Genomic DNA, 14,140 nt, shown 5'->3' on the forward strand with positions numbered 1-14,140 from the left:
CAGCTCACCACATAAAGAGAGGAGCTCTTTTCTTGAAAAGCAATGTCCGCATGCTTCCATGAGACATGAAACACAAAAGATATTCTTGTTTCACCATGTGACTATCCAGCTGCACTTTGACTTGAACTGTGCAATCTGCGAGACATTCCGGGACATCAGCTGACTTCCGAGTTGTTCTACTTCCAATTATCCCCGCTCTCCATAACTTAGAATGCAAAATAAATTGACCCGACTTCAATTTTGTCAAAGCATACCCTCTTGCCATCTTCTCTTCGGCCAGGCTCGATAATTTTGATGAAAGAATAAAACAGCTGGCGGATTCGTGAATCTCCGACAAAGGCCACTCGCTTTTTTGAAAGGCAGCTTTTGGCTTCACTGTCAAACAAAGAAAACAAAACGTTAGCATGCAGCTATTCTCTTGATCATTTGTTTGATCTGTGTGACTTACAAGCGTTTGTATTTGTGCATCATGCAGCCATAAGGCTGCCAAACATTCTCCCCCAAATAACGTCCGCTGGACAGTAGCCATTCACACGAATCTCCGCCTGGGGGGAGGGCAAAGAACAGAGAAGGCTACTGGTAAAGAAATATCAAGCCCAAAATGACACCGACTAAAAGCTCATTGTGAGCTACAGGAGCTGCTAATGCCTGTGTAATCAATACTCCCATGCATTGTAAGTCACCAACCTCTTTTTTTTCGGCAGACTGGTTCATCTACTTTTGAACGTACATTGTCACTTTGAGTCATTTTAAATGTCAGAAGGGGTTTTTCCCCTTTGTGCAAGATAGAATCAAGAGTCATATTGCACACGCCTTCGGGTTTTACATAGACTTCAGTATTGTGTTTAATTTGAAACAGAACAAAGTATGAAATGACATTCCGACACTGGGAGGACATAGGCGGACTACTTTGTTACGAGTCTGTAATTACGTGCCATCATTTATAATCTATAAATAACCTCTAGTAATTGCCCAAGTATTACTTAGTGGTGCAGAAATGTCAAATCGTGCACAGTTTTGCCTCACTCGTAACCTGCGGTTTGTTTTCAACGCGCAAAGCAGAGAAAGCGTTTCTAGTATGACAAACTGCTTCGATTAGTGAGGACAGAGTGCAGAAGAAAAGAAATGGCAATCCTGCACAAAAGGATTTCTTTCATCTGAAGCCCTTTTCAGTCAAGCATGCTGCAAAGAGCATGTAAACAACAGCGCTTCAACGCGGCGTCGGCTAGCCACACTTAGCCGATCCAAAATCGCTGCTCGCGTTACGTGAGTGCTGCAAAACTGCACGGCATCTTCGGGTTTGGTTTAGACAAAACTTGCAAGCAGAATGAGAATAAAGAGAAGAAAGGCGCAAAGAAAAGGAAGATAACGTTAGCATTAGCGTGTGTCAAGTGTTGCCATTCCGGAGCGACGACGGGTGGGCTACTTACCTCCTAAATAGCGCAAAGCCGTGTGGAATACGACGAGTGCACCAACGAGCGCGAGCGATATTAACTTGGCGTTCCTAATGGTGAAATGTTGGTTTATTTCACGCTTGCCCAGGCCCAGGACCGCCATCTTCGCTCCTCCATGACAACAAGCAGATGTGAACTCTCCACAGGAGCCTCTCCTAACCTCCTCCTCCTCCTTCTCATCTCCTCCCACTTCCATACTTTGCTACTGACTGCGAAATCTAAGGCTCGCTATCCTCACATTTGCGCGAAACATGTCAAGCAGAATAGTCAATAAGATTCGCTTTTTGTGACACCCGAACACAAGCAATACTAAAGTGGGAGTTGCACATACACAACTCAGACATACCGTGCGTGTGGCTGATTAACCGGTATGGCTTGATTTGAGTTTGTGGGTTTTTTTGGGGTTGTTTTTTTTCCGTGACGTTCTTCCTCCACTCTATGAGCTGTCATCTTATCTCACAAAGGACTCACTGTGCGCTGCAACACAAACTGATTGCTTGGGCCTTTTTTATAATAGGCTCACTCGTCTTAAATGACGCAACTCACGATGGAGCAGCAGAATCAATTCTGAAGTCTACAAAAGCATTTTGTTTAGCAATTTACTGAGAAAAATCAATTCATACTACTTGGGAGAAGCTTGATCATGCAACAAGACAACCACCCAAAACACTAGTTGCATGACAAAGGAATTAATTTGTGCAAAAGCGGAAGATTTTAGACTGGCAATCACTGAGCCCAAATCAAATATTGCATGCTTTTCCCTTCCTAAACAGGAGACTGAAGCACCCAGAAACAAAAGAGGCTGCTGTCTGGTGAAATGATTGGATTGCTGCCTTGATGGAGTTATTGCAAGTAAGGTTTATACCACCAAATATGAAATGTTATTCATTTTAGGTTAATTAAATAATTGCAATTCTTTTGCTCACTGAAGTGGATGGCTTCCAACAAAAAGTGCCGTGCCTTGAATTGCAATACTGTTGGTCATTACGGCACCCAACCCAAAGAAGGTACGCACTGCCCTCTCGTGGTCAAATAAGTATTGCAGCTGACAATTTTACTACAGTACTGTACTTGTACCATAGGAGGTGTCTTGGTTCATTTTTTAGCTCTGCTCATTTCTAAAGGTCGTGATTTATTAGACGGTAGATGTCTTCCAAGTGAATCCCATTCACATATCTCTGCAATCATACAGTTATTCAAATCATAGTCATTTATTTGGATGCCAAAGCTGTAATATGCAATGAGAAAGCAACATGGGAGGGAAGGAGGCATATGTACAAGAACAAACATGTTAGTCATCACACATTGGCATGAACATGTTTTGACTGCACATCTTGCGTTGTTTAGGTGCTGATGAGAAGCAATAAACCACGGAGTTAAAAAAGCACGCGTACACACTACGACTGCGCCTCGGTCATCGAAAAAGACGTTGAAGTCGATGACGACAAAGTTATCAGACTGACAAAAGGTAAGTGACACGCAATTTTTGTGTCAACAGGAAAGCACTTAAGTCAATGAGTAGTGTGTTTTGGAACATTGGACATGCTTTATTTCAGAACTTTTCACAATTTATTTAAACATCTCACATATACAAAATAGGTACAATAGACTTTGCGATGTCATTCTGGAGAAAGATAGGGCCGCCTAAATTCCATTCAGAATTGGGTGAGAATGGCATGTCGGTATGAACTCTGGATGTGTGATTTGAAAGGTAGAAAGCTTGAACAAAAGCCCAAAACAAACTAAAAATTTCAAGACAAACAAAAAACATGAAACAAACACTAGACATCAGGTTTAGGGCTATTCCACCTGCTTAAAGTGGGAGCGTATCAGAGGACAAATGCAAGACTCAATACAAAATAATACAGAAAAAAAGTGGCTTTGTCCACAGCTGCATATTAGCACCATTGATCGAGCACCTTCTGACATGAGACTACGCTTGAAGCATTAGAAGCCCAAACATCTCTGTTGTGGACCCGCGCCATTTTGCCGATTCGAAGTACATGCATGAGGTAGTTTAAACCTTATTTTCATGGAAATTGTGGTTTTAAACCTCCTCTTTGGAAGATATACAAAGACCACAAAGTGATGCTTACTTTCAGCGTTTTTATTACACTTCTTTTATTTTTTACAAAAGGATGACATGATGTCCCACAACAAGGTGTTTTCCCGCGTTCCTTTAGGGTTGCTGTATTAATTTGCATTGCACAATCGCTCCGTTCAGTCCGTTCAGTCCTTTCCGATAGTTGCCCATCTTAAGCAAGTGGTTGCGCAGTGAGAAATCAGCATTTTTTTAAAAAAAAAAAACAACACAGAAAGAAGGGCCGAGATTTTGTTTTTTCGTTCTTTCTCTCTTTTGGGGGTGTTAATTTATCATGAGTCTATTTATTTGAAACAGACTGGGCCAATGTCCAAACCAAACTCCTGATCGGCTCCACCAATGTCCATAGGTGCAATGTCGAGGATGGGCAGGCGAGATGGTTTACTTGTTCTGTACTCAATCACTGTCTTGCTCCACTCACCAGTGTGTCTCTGCGGAGGGGAGGCAGAGGAAAGAGAAGCAACGTCAGAAGGAGGCTCACCGAGACGCACGGCTCAGACAAGGTCAGCGTCGTCTCGCTAACGAAAGGCGTCGGAAAGGAAAGGGCTACTCACAGTGCAACCGTCCTCCACCACAGAGAAGGTGAAACGGCTGTTGCCCTCAGCCCTCAGCTCCACATCGTTGGAGCCGCCGAGCACCACAGCCTTATTCAGGCTGCCGCTCTCAGCATCCATGTAGGCAACGCTGTTCTTGCAGTGGTAGGTGATGTTCTGGCTAGCCTGGTTGGACAGCAGGCGCATGAAGGCCAGCTGGGTGGCCATGCTCTGGGAGCTGATGGTCTCGTCGTTGTAGGTGAACTGCAAAAAGACGCACGCACACGGCGTTTGTTGACAAGTTCTCCAAAGGTGGCGTTCGTCACGTTGCACTCCGTCCCTCCCGAACCGCTCACCTCAGTTCCGCCATTGATGGTCTCTCCGAACCAGACGTGCTTCTTGTTCTCTGTGCTTCTGAACCAGTTCTTCTTGGCAATGCTCTCGGGGTGGGCGTGGATGCAAGTCTCGCGGGTGTTGAAGTCGCAGAAGACCCTGATGGCGTCATTGATGCAACCCTGGTTGGGGTCGATCCAGTAGAATCCTACAGGGAGACGCATTCTCGATTGGCTCCGCTGCGTGATTTCAGGTCGGCGATGGTTCCCATCCCATAACAGTTCCACTTACCGCTGGTCCATTCGGGGTGGCCGAGCTTGATGTCACGGCATGTGCGGGCAGGGTTCTTCCTGGATCCCTCAGGGGTGAGCAGGTTCTCGATCTGAGTGTTGAGGGACTTGATGGTGGCGTCAACCTCGTAATCCTTAGCTCTCATGGCGGGCTGGTCAGCTCTGTACTCATCGTATCCAGACAGATCATAGCTACCACCAGCAGGACCGGGAGGTCCGGGCAGACCGGGAGGTCCGGCGGGACCCTAATGGAGATAAGAGAGAGCTTTGATATGTAACAGAGCTCACGTGTGTTTTCAAAAAGGTCACTCTTAAGAGTACTCACGACAGGGCCGATGTGTCCGGGGGCTCCACGAGCACCGGAAGCACCAATGCTACCGTGGGCACCAGCTCTACCGTCCTTACCGGCAGGTCCGTGGGGTCCGGCGGGACCCTGAAGAGGGAGGAAACATGTTGATCAGATTACAGATTGACAACGTCCTACCTGACCTCTAAAGCAGTCGTTGCAAATGTGAGAGGAAATGATGAACGTTTCACTCACTCTAGGTCCAGAGGGTCCATTAGCTCCAGCAGGTCCGGTTTCACCAGGGGCACCCTGCAGGGAAATGCATTTCAATGACAGTGTCCTTCAATGTATCTGTATGCAAATGTGTTTGAGCTATCATAAATAATCATCTTTCTATCAGGACGATGTTGGCGGCACGTTTCACTCACTGCAGGTCCTGCTGGTCCCTGAAGACCAGGATGTCCACGAAGACCCTTCATTCCAAAGTCTCCCTTGTCTCCACCAACTCCCTTCTCACCACGGGGTCCAGCGGGTCCCTAGAATACATGCAAGTACGTGGTGTTAGACATTATTGCCGTTCTACAGTCCATATGATCATGACAGCTATTTCGTTTTTACTCCAAGAATCCTCATGGTAGTGTTACGGCTTGACGGTAGCTCTACTTACAGCGGCACCTCTAGCTCCAGCGAGTCCGGCAGGTCCAGAAGGTCCAGCGAAACCCTGTAGTATTGAGTGAATAAATGGTTGGCACAAAACGATATTGGGTGGCGTTTGTAATATGCGAGCCTATCTGTAGAAACATACAGCGTCTCCACGGTTTCCAGGTCTTCCAACAGATCCGCTGGGGCCAGCGGGTCCGGGAGTACCGGCAAGTCCCAAAGCACCAGCGGGACCAGGGTCACCACGGTCTCCCTAAACACGGCAGGAGCAGGTAGGTTAGGATCAGAATACTAAATCGGAATCATCTTTCATTTCTGTACATTGTCCTTGTAGTACCTTGAGTCCAGGAGCACCAGGACGGCCAGGAGGACCATCGTTACCAGTGTTACCCTGTAACGCAAGGTAAAGTTTCAAACCCAAGACCTTGTAGTTTCTCATCACTTCATTACTAATGTCTGTTTTTATCATTTAAGCATACAATGATGATGATGATACTGGATCATAGTACCTCACGTCCAGCTTCTCCCTGAGGTCCGGTCATACCAGGCATGCCAATGTTGCCAGCGGGGCCACGGGCACCAGCGGGACCAGCAGGTCCAATTCTACCAGGCTCTCCCTTGGAGGTGACAACATCATCAATGATTAATAATGGAGACATTTGTCAAATGAAATGAGTCATGTGTTGTTGCTGATGTTCAATGTGTCACTACAAAGAAAGATGGATCTTCAGAAAACGTGAATACTCACAACAGCACCGACGTGACCAGGAAAACCGTGATCGCCTCTAGCGCCAGGAAGACCAATACTTCCATGAATACCAATCAATCCAGAAGCACCGGAAGCACCAGGAGGACCCTAAGCCCAAGTACAGCATCACAAAATGAATGAATGAATGATGATTAGCAATGTGTGAAATGTGCATATGGCTACGCCACTTCAACTCACAACAGGTCCAGAATCTCCACTGGGGCCCTTATCTCCAGGGGGGCCAGGGGGTCCAACCATACCCTGCTCTCCAGCAGGACCGGCGGGACCAACATCTCCACGCACTCCACGGGGACCATCTTTACCAGCGGGACCAGCGGCACCAGGGGGTCCGACAATACCCTGAGAGGAAGAGCATACAGTCAATGAAATGTGTGTGTGTGTGTGTGTGTATATTTTGAGGCTCTCAACGAACGTAAAATGTACTTACAGCAGGACCAGCGGGGCCAACTCTACCAGCAGCTCCAGGGAAACCAGTCATACCCTATCATGCAAAAGTAGGTCAATCACTACTGACACAGAACAAAAAAATCCAATAAGATAGCAAATGTGACTGCACTGGCTCATTCAAGATGAAATATTTGCAACTGGAGTTTTAGTGGCTGTAAAATGGAATTAATAATAACATTGAAATGGTTGAACAGTGTGGACAAAGCCACAAATATATTATTGTTTTGTTCTCAGCTCAGGTGCAGTGGGAAATATCCAATTGCACGTAAGTTATTTATAACCAATATACTTTTGTTGATCAATTCATGCAAGCAATTTGCAATCGTGTAAAGAAAAATGTAACGTCCTTCCACTAAAGGACATAAGAAACAATGAACCCATATTTATTGCCTTTCAAAGACAGAAATTGCCATGGTTTTCTATGATTTGTTGTTTTTCTTGTTGTCCGATCCAGATAACCATTAATCCAGTAATTCTACTTTTGGGAGGTTTTTGTCTGTGCCGTGGGTTTTGTTTTAAACATAATGTAAAATGGTACCCTGGTTCAATAAAGGTCAGCTGCCCGTTCAGTGGGCATTTTTAAAAAAGCAGCAGTTGTTCAGGCATGACTAAAACGATGTTTGCCTTCGTTTGTTTTTTGTGTATGAACGGCAACATGTTTGAACTTTTGTATTATGTTGTAAATTCAATAATTATGCCATGCACTTTGTGAGTCCAAATGCTATGTGAATAATATTGACTTACATATTTGTGAGTGTGCTGAGGAATCATTTTTGTAAAGGTTTTTTTTTGTGTTTTCTTTTTTCTCCCCAATACTCACTTGAGGGCCATTGTCTCCACGAGCACCAGTAGGTCCAGCAGGGCCAGAAGGACCCTGAAAGACAGGTAAATGTCCAGAATGAATTTCACGGTATGATTACGAATCCTAGCAGTCGTTTTGAATGCACCGGCATGTGAAAGTCGAACAAATGAGTCCATTTTGTATCGTGACCTTATCGTGACCACGTGTATTGCTCCAGAATGAATTGTCTACTCACAGCAGGTCCAGCTTGTCCAGCAGGGCCAGCGGCACCAGCGGGGCCAGTATCTCCCTTGCCTCCAGCAGGTCCACGCTCTCCTCTAGCTCCGGCCTGTCCAGTAGCGCCCTGTAGGGTGGAGCAGAAACAGGACTTGACTAATGTGTCTAAAGATGTACTGCACGGCCCAAGCATTTCATTCTCGAGTAACATTCTAGGCGCGTGAGGTTGTTAGCTTACAGGGGCTCCAGCGAATCCAGGGGCTCCAACGGGTCCAACCTCTCCGCGCTCACCCTGTGTTGAATAGAAACACATATTTCATCAAACTTATTTTCTACATTTGGGATCAAGGTAAACATCGGGATTTATCTAAACTTACAGTGGCACCACGGACTCCGGGAGGTCCAGCGGGTCCGAAAGATCCAGACTCGCCCTATAAAAGACAGCTGATATGTTATCATGAAGAGCAAATCGTAACATGGAAATAAGAAAATGTTGTTTTGGTCTCTTCTGATGACAGGAATATAAATTGATATCTCATTTCGTCTCCAGCAACTTTTGTCTTCTACTTGCCTTGTCACCATTAGCTCCTGTGGGTCCAGGGGGTCCACCAGCTCCAGGCATACCCTAGACGTCAACAAAAGAAGACCGTCAAGAGCAAAGTCTACCATTTGAGCGTGAAGGCATCGAGGATCCGAGCTGTACTTACACGAGCGCCATCTCTGCCGGCATTGCCATCGGGTCCTTTGTGTCCAACCTCTCCCTGTGCGAGAAAAAGGTCAGACTCACTCCTGCAAATCCTATGAATAAGTTGCGGTGCTGACCTTCTCTCCCTTGACTCCAGCGGGACCAGCAAGTCCACGCTCTCCGGGCATGCCGCTCATTCCCTGGTGGCCAGGAGCACCAGCAAGTCCAACCGCGCCAGGCTCTCCCTGTAAGTGGATCGGAAAAGCGACGGTTCGTGACACGGACCTTGCATTTTATTTTAGGCTTATGTCTTTTTGGTCATTTGCAGCGAGCACTCAATGATGGTCACTTCCATCCTTGCCTTAAGCACTTCTCCACATCTTACCTTGGCACCATCAGCACCAGGAGCTCCAGAAGCTCCACGGGCTCCCATAGGTCCCTGAGGTCCAGCGGCTCCAGCAGCACCGGGGTTACCACGCTCGCCCTGTGGTAGCACACAGAGGCCATGGGCTCAAAGTCCGCTCCCCTAATACCTTTAAGGCTTCACAAATAACCAACAATGGTTATTATCAGCCAACTGGAAAGGTAAGCTCAAACCTTGGCACCAGCGGGTCCAGCGACTCCCTGGTCTCCTGGGATACCCTGTTAGGGACACGCATGTTTGATAAGCTTTGTATGCATGATAGCAAATGTGGATATCTGTGTTTCTGACAGCGATGTTCTTACTCTGTCTCCGGGCTTGCCAGCCTCTCCAGCACTACCAGCGGGTCCAGGCAGACCCTGAAAAAGTATCAAAACCAGTAAGTATGACAATACACTGCATGTAGGCTGAATGATTCATAACTATCTGCATTTATAAAGCATCAAACATCAAATTGAATCCAAAGCTGGACATAACATATTGTCCATCCTCCCTAACGAATGAGTCCCAACCAGTGGCATGGGAGACGATCCGGTTTCGCTTATTTGATTTGAAAATGATTCACTAAAATGAAGGTATCTTCCTCTTTCCATGCCAGTGACACGCACGCTCTGACGGGCAAATCAATTGAGTGTTGTTGTGTTTTTCTTGACTAAAAATGCAGAAAAGAACCTTGTATCCCATTTTCTTCAATGTAAAGATGAAGGTGGGGAATCCCAATCCTAAATTATTGCTGGCAAATAATGGACTCAAACCTGGAAACCAGGAGCTCCAGCAGGTCCTGCCTCTCCCCTCTCACCAGCACCACCCTATAAGAGAGAAGCAAAGTTACTGTAACAAAAATCAAAACAAATAAATCATGGCTTTACACTGTTAAATGACTCGCAGCAGACACTTACGGAAACTCCCATGGGGCCAGTGGCGCCATTGTTACCATCAGGGCCAGGAGGACCCTACACAAAGAGCAGAATACTAAGTATGTGCTCAATCATTCATTTCAATGGTTTAAAGTCATGTGACTTACTCTCAGTCCAGTGGGGCCGTTAGATCCCTTCTCTCCGGCTTTGCCAGCCTCACCCTAGAAGACATTCAATCCATTCAACACGTTAAGATAACGTTGCGCGTTTAAGATGTAGCTAAACGTGTTTATTCCATCATGTTAGTCCCATCGTTGATCGTCTTGTTCCTACTTACAGCGGGTCCCTTGGGTCCAGGGAAGCCAATGTTTCCAGGCTGGCCTCTAGGTCCAGTTGGGCCGGCAGGACCAGTGCGTCCATCTTGTCCAGCAGGACCCTACAGGAGGTAACCGTAACGATTAGCATAACCCGAGCTTTTTTTTCTGCACCTTATATTTTGTTTTGAAGGTTACTTACAGAAGGTCCCTCCTTTCCTGGGGGTCCAGAGCTTCCGGGGCTTCCGGGGTGACCCTGTTGAAAATGTGTTGTTCTGGTTAAATGTATTTTACAAGTGAGTTTAGTTCCAGACATAATACTAGTGACAATGTTGGTAGGTCTTCAACAATACGCACCCTGAGACCAGCAGCACCAGGCTCACCAGCACGGCCAGTATCTCCAGGGGCTCCACGAGCTCCAGCAGCGCCGGTGGCTCCGCGAAGACCAGGCATACCCTACGTGACATAGAAGACGAGGTGAAAAATGAGGTACAAAAAGAGCCGTCTCAAATCCACATGGAAGGCTTTACTTACAAGTGGGCCAACTCTTCCCTCAGCACCGGGCAGTCCACGGCTTCCGGGAGAGCCCTACAGGAGACACACACACAAGGACTGTCAGGTGATCTTCAAAACAAGATGGCGTCCGATATGACGATTCGATTGCCACCGTTCACTCACTCTGGATCCACGGCTACCAGCGGGGCCAGTGGCACCGACCTCGCCGTTAGCTCCACGTTTGCCCTCCTCACCCTGAGGTCCGGGAGCTCCCTGAGGTCCAGCGCTACCCTGCAGAAGGCAGCAAATGTGGAGGACAACGCAATGAGCCGGACATCAACTTTAGAGAAAAAGAATGAGTCAGATGTCTTTCAAACTTACAGGCTCACCCTTGGCACCAACATCTCCCTTCACACCCTGGACACCAGGATCTCCCTAAAACAGGTGAACCAGACGTCATTCATATGCGTGAACCTGTGCAACGTTTACTCTTGTGTTTGCAGATGAGGGAGACCCTGTTTTTGTGTGAATGTTAACTTACAGCCAGGCCTCTGGGACCAGTGGCACCCTGAGGTCCCTGAGGTCCGGATCCTCCTCTGGGTCCGGGGAAACCAGGACCTCCAGCAAGACCAGCGGCACCCTATAAGGAAGGAACAGCCATTAGTGACATGTGAGTAGCACAGTGCTTCTTTTGGGGCTATTATGCCATGTGTATGATGTATGTATGATCCAATTAGTGAAGATGATTTCAACACTTACAGTGGCGCCCTTGGCTCCGTTCAGACCATTAGCACCAGGGTTACCCTAAGAAAGAACCGAGAGAACCAACACATAAACACACGAAATAGCAACAACTGTCCAACACAAGTGGCGATTTCAATCATGTGCTCATCACAAAGTATTAGTAGTGTACTTACGACGGGACCAACGGGGCCAACAGCACCATTGGGACCAGGCTCTCCTCTAGCTCCCTGAGGTCCAGTGGGACCAGTAGCACCAGCAGGTCCTACCTCTCCCTGTAAATGGCCAAAAACATCCAATCAATGCACTTGGCCCAACCTATCTGTGCTTTGGAAATGCTTCAAGTTGGGAATGAGGTGACTGTGCCAATCGAACGGATTCCAAAAACAAAAAAAAGTAGAATGAGTTGACATGAGGCTCACCTTAGGTCCAGGGCCACCAGGGAAACCTGGGGCGCCAGCAGCACCAACTGGTCCCTGTGGAGAGCAGAGCAGCAGTAGACACAGTCAGGATAAGTCGCCCTAAGTACGAACACGTGCACCTATTTGCACAGGTCTAGCCTGAGACGCTACTTACAGCAGCACCAGCGGGTCCAGTGTTGCCATCAGCACCACGAGCACCAACGGGTCCAGCAGGGCCGGCACGACCTCTCTCACCAGCCAGACCGCGGGGTCCCTGTATGGAGGAAAGCACAGATGTGTGTTCATTCACAGAATGCTGCTGACCTGCTAATTGAGCAGAAGGTCACGTCCAACAACAAGGCCAGGATCCAGTTTTAGCATGCAGCACTTACAACAAGTCCAGGTCTGCCAGCAGCTCCGTGTGCGCCAGCCTCACCCTATGTTGAACAGGAGAAGAGGGATGAATGTGAGCAAGGTATTTTTCATGATCACTACCTTGAAGAAAGAATACGGATTTTGTGTTGGCCACTTTCTTACCTTGACTCCAGCGGCACCAGGCTCTCCCTTGCGTCCATCCAAGCCATTGTAACCCTGACGCAAAGAAAGGAAAATGATGATGTCCAATAGTGATGAAATAAAACGGGGCCATCTTCAGATGAGCAACAATTGAAAGAGAGGTGAGTCTATTGAATGGTGTTGTGTTCAATGTCTTCAGATTGATGGTCATTTTAAATGTTGAGGTTTAGGACTTTTGTGAAGAATGTATTTATAGTTTAAAAAAAAATAGAGAATGATCATGTAAATTCAGACATAGAACATTTTGAAAATCTTTTAAAACATTTTTTTCCCACCTATAGGAACAACTCTTAAAAAAAATAATCACATTTCTTCAATTTCGGCCTGGTCACTTACTCTGTGTCCCTTCATTCCGGGAAGTCCAGGGGTTCCGGGGAATCCACGAGCACCCTGGAGTTCAAAACAAACACAATGTTATAGAGAGACCAATTGGTATTGCGCCGTTAAATGCAACGGGCAGGTAGTTGCTTACCTGAGAGCCGGGGACACCTCTGTCTCCGGGCTTGCCAGGTCTGCCATTGTTACCCTGAAATTGGAAAAGTGGCTCAATTTAATCCCGAGAGAACAGCAGGAAAAAAAAGAACTTGCCATTGAAACCATTGTTTACTTACGTCGTCTCCAGCTTTGCCAGGAGCTCCAGGGGGGCCACGGGGACCAACGGGACCCTGAGACATCAAATTAGAGTGTTCGTGATAAGAGTCGTCCTCAAACTTTGAGAGAATGATGAACTTACAGTCTGTCCGGGCTCGCCCGGCTCGCCAGCGTGTCCGGTGTGTCCCTGAGGTCCCTGTTAAGACACATAAGAAGTGCGGCCATCAGTTATAATAATGTCAGTAGGACACCAAATTATGATTTGAGTCTAAATTTAAACTTACAGGGGCTCCAGCAGCTCCGACAGGGCCTGGGTCACCTACTGGGCCCTAAAGGGAGGAAAAAAACAATGCGTGAGATTTAAGGAATAATGTCATGTATTGGTACTTCAACAAAATTCATGCAGGTTTTGCCCAATGGCGTGTTGCTGAAAAGTGGCACGGGCCCTCACCGGGGGTGAGACTGGATCGGGAGGCTTAGCGTACTGAGCAGCAAAGTTCTGCAAAAGACAAAAAAACAGAGTCACCCACAAATAATGCTCATAATGATTTGGAGAACTGCTTGAGAAAAATTCATATACAGTCGCTTGCAAACCAAATTCAGGCTAATTTAAGAGGAAGTGATGTCATCAGACTGACACTGTGACCAATATGGGGCACATCAATACACTATTTAGGTGCAGACCAAAGTACGTCAATACAGGGTCATTGAATGCTTTGTGGGTAGGTTGACTTTTTACAAATAATTCAAAGGAACTTACTCCACCAAGTCCAGGGGGGCCAGGGGGGCCAACGGGCCCAGGGAGTCCGGGTAGTCCATCTTTTCCATCAGGTCCCTGGGGACCCTACAAAACAGACACGTGCAGCCATGAGATGAGATGTCAAGCTTTCTTGTGGTCTTATTCTTACGATTTCCATTAAAGATATATATTAAAAAAATCTACTAAAATACTGCTAAAAATTCCATGGTTGTTTGCTGAATTAAGTAAATCGGTACAAAACAGTAAAATATCGACTATGTTGACATGAGGTCATGCAAAATGGGATGTGGCCTAACAAGGTTAAGAGGTCAAACCATGTCAACAAATGTCCAAGATTCCTCATTTGCAAAAAAATAACATAAACCAAAATAAACCCACAACAATTTTCCATGAAACAATGTTAAAAAC

The 14,140-nt window shown here is 46.6% G+C and overlaps 3 protein-coding genes and 1 long non-coding RNA gene across 15 annotated transcripts in view; 2 read left to right on the forward strand and 2 right to left on the reverse strand.

Annotated features, from left to right (window-relative positions):
• casd1 (CAS1 domain sialic acid O acetyltransferase 1) overlaps window positions 1-1,847 on the reverse strand; it is a 6,936-nt gene extending 5,089 nt beyond the window's left edge. Inside the window, exons 1-4 of the mRNA XM_088364548.1 lie at window positions 1,431-1,847; window positions 449-545; window positions 255-375; window positions 9-53 (exon numbers count right to left, since the gene is read on the reverse strand). Of these exons, the coding sequence (XP_088220674.1) occupies window positions 9-53; window positions 255-375; window positions 449-545; window positions 1,431-1,650 (483 nt within the window). The 5' untranslated portion in view covers window positions 1,651-1,847. The remainder of the gene's footprint in view (window positions 1-8; window positions 54-254; window positions 376-448; window positions 546-1,430) is intronic.
• The window catches only part of LOC148379865 (uncharacterized), an 11,128-nt gene extending 1,904 nt beyond the window's left edge, over window positions 1-9,224 (forward strand). The window contains exons 1-14 of one of the 7 annotated variants that reach the window (XR_015854820.1): window positions 534-674; window positions 2,228-2,306; window positions 2,386-2,461; window positions 2,802-2,922; window positions 3,980-5,548; window positions 5,622-6,060; window positions 6,132-6,281; window positions 6,373-6,523; window positions 6,609-6,795; window positions 6,856-6,920; window positions 7,108-7,758; window positions 8,477-8,667; window positions 8,734-8,823; window positions 8,905-9,221. This is a non-coding gene — a long non-coding RNA (uncharacterized LOC148379865). Of the gene's footprint in view, window positions 1-532; window positions 675-1,043; window positions 1,267-1,326; window positions 2,307-2,385; window positions 2,462-2,801; window positions 2,923-3,979; window positions 5,549-5,621; window positions 6,061-6,131; window positions 6,282-6,372; window positions 6,524-6,608; window positions 6,796-6,855; window positions 6,921-7,107; window positions 7,759-8,476; window positions 8,668-8,733; window positions 8,824-8,904 lie in introns of those variants that run through there. The other 6 variants (XR_015854821.1, XR_015854819.1, XR_015854818.1 and 3 more) reach the window with 6 other exon arrangements.
• col1a2 (collagen, type I, alpha 2) overlaps window positions 3,547-14,140 on the reverse strand; it is a 13,094-nt gene continuing 2,500 nt past the window's right edge. For both annotated transcript variants that reach the window (XM_088364536.1, XM_088364535.1), the window contains 47 exons: window positions 13,733-13,816; window positions 13,424-13,471; window positions 13,257-13,301; window positions 13,115-13,168; window positions 12,993-13,046; window positions 12,854-12,907; window positions 12,718-12,771; window positions 12,343-12,396; window positions 12,198-12,242; window positions 11,981-12,079; window positions 11,827-11,880; window positions 11,581-11,679; window positions 11,423-11,467; window positions 11,205-11,303; window positions 11,045-11,098; window positions 10,847-10,954; window positions 10,703-10,756; window positions 10,526-10,624; window positions 10,371-10,424; window positions 10,192-10,290; window positions 10,022-10,075; window positions 9,897-9,950; window positions 9,753-9,806; window positions 9,303-9,356; window positions 9,174-9,218; window positions 8,962-9,060; window positions 8,714-8,821; window positions 8,599-8,652; window positions 8,463-8,516; window positions 8,269-8,322; window positions 8,130-8,183; window positions 7,911-8,018; window positions 7,694-7,747; window positions 6,854-6,907; window positions 6,604-6,765; window positions 6,406-6,513; window positions 6,167-6,274; window positions 5,995-6,048; window positions 5,803-5,910; window positions 5,665-5,718; window positions 5,426-5,533; window positions 5,253-5,306; window positions 5,037-5,144; window positions 4,713-4,956; window positions 4,445-4,629; window positions 4,110-4,352; window positions 3,547-3,986 (listed from right to left, as the gene is read on the reverse strand). In XM_088364536.1, the coding sequence (XP_088220662.1) occupies window positions 3,840-3,986; window positions 4,110-4,352; window positions 4,445-4,629; window positions 4,713-4,956; window positions 5,037-5,144; window positions 5,253-5,306; window positions 5,426-5,533; window positions 5,665-5,718; window positions 5,803-5,910; window positions 5,995-6,048; window positions 6,167-6,274; window positions 6,406-6,513; window positions 6,604-6,765; window positions 6,854-6,907; window positions 7,694-7,747; window positions 7,911-8,018; window positions 8,130-8,183; window positions 8,269-8,322; window positions 8,463-8,516; window positions 8,599-8,652; window positions 8,714-8,821; window positions 8,962-9,060; window positions 9,174-9,218; window positions 9,303-9,356; window positions 9,753-9,806; window positions 9,897-9,950; window positions 10,022-10,075; window positions 10,192-10,290; window positions 10,371-10,424; window positions 10,526-10,624; window positions 10,703-10,756; window positions 10,847-10,954; window positions 11,045-11,098; window positions 11,205-11,303; window positions 11,423-11,467; window positions 11,581-11,679; window positions 11,827-11,880; window positions 11,981-12,079; window positions 12,198-12,242; window positions 12,343-12,396; window positions 12,718-12,771; window positions 12,854-12,907; window positions 12,993-13,046; window positions 13,115-13,168; window positions 13,257-13,301; window positions 13,424-13,471; window positions 13,733-13,816 (3,939 nt within the window). In that variant the 3' untranslated portion in view covers window positions 3,547-3,839. The remainder of the gene's footprint in view (window positions 3,987-4,109; window positions 4,353-4,444; window positions 4,630-4,712; window positions 4,957-5,036; window positions 5,145-5,252; window positions 5,307-5,425; window positions 5,534-5,664; window positions 5,719-5,802; window positions 5,911-5,994; window positions 6,049-6,166; window positions 6,275-6,405; window positions 6,514-6,603; window positions 6,766-6,853; window positions 6,908-7,693; window positions 7,748-7,910; window positions 8,019-8,129; window positions 8,184-8,268; window positions 8,323-8,462; window positions 8,517-8,598; window positions 8,653-8,713; window positions 8,822-8,961; window positions 9,061-9,173; window positions 9,219-9,302; window positions 9,357-9,752; window positions 9,807-9,896; window positions 9,951-10,021; window positions 10,076-10,191; window positions 10,291-10,370; window positions 10,425-10,525; window positions 10,625-10,702; window positions 10,757-10,846; window positions 10,955-11,044; window positions 11,099-11,204; window positions 11,304-11,422; window positions 11,468-11,580; window positions 11,680-11,826; window positions 11,881-11,980; window positions 12,080-12,197; window positions 12,243-12,342; window positions 12,397-12,717; window positions 12,772-12,853; window positions 12,908-12,992; window positions 13,047-13,114; window positions 13,169-13,256; window positions 13,302-13,423; window positions 13,472-13,732; window positions 13,817-14,140) is intronic.
• LOC148379867 (uncharacterized) overlaps window positions 11,189-14,140 on the forward strand; it is a 19,581-nt gene continuing 16,629 nt past the window's right edge. For all 5 annotated transcript variants that reach the window (XR_015854809.1, XR_015854811.1, XR_015854810.1 and 2 more), the window contains exons 1-3: window positions 11,189-11,333; window positions 11,958-12,280; window positions 12,354-12,482. The gene's annotated coding sequence lies outside the window, so the exon portion shown is untranslated. The remainder of the gene's footprint in view (window positions 11,334-11,957; window positions 12,281-12,353; window positions 12,483-14,140) is intronic.

This window comes from Syngnathus floridae, chromosome 21 (genome assembly GCF_059516105.1).
Source record: "Syngnathus floridae isolate MCC-2025c chromosome 21, RoL_Sflo_1.0, whole genome shotgun sequence".
NCBI classification, from domain to species: domain Eukaryota; kingdom Metazoa; phylum Chordata; class Actinopteri; order Syngnathiformes; family Syngnathidae; genus Syngnathus; species Syngnathus floridae.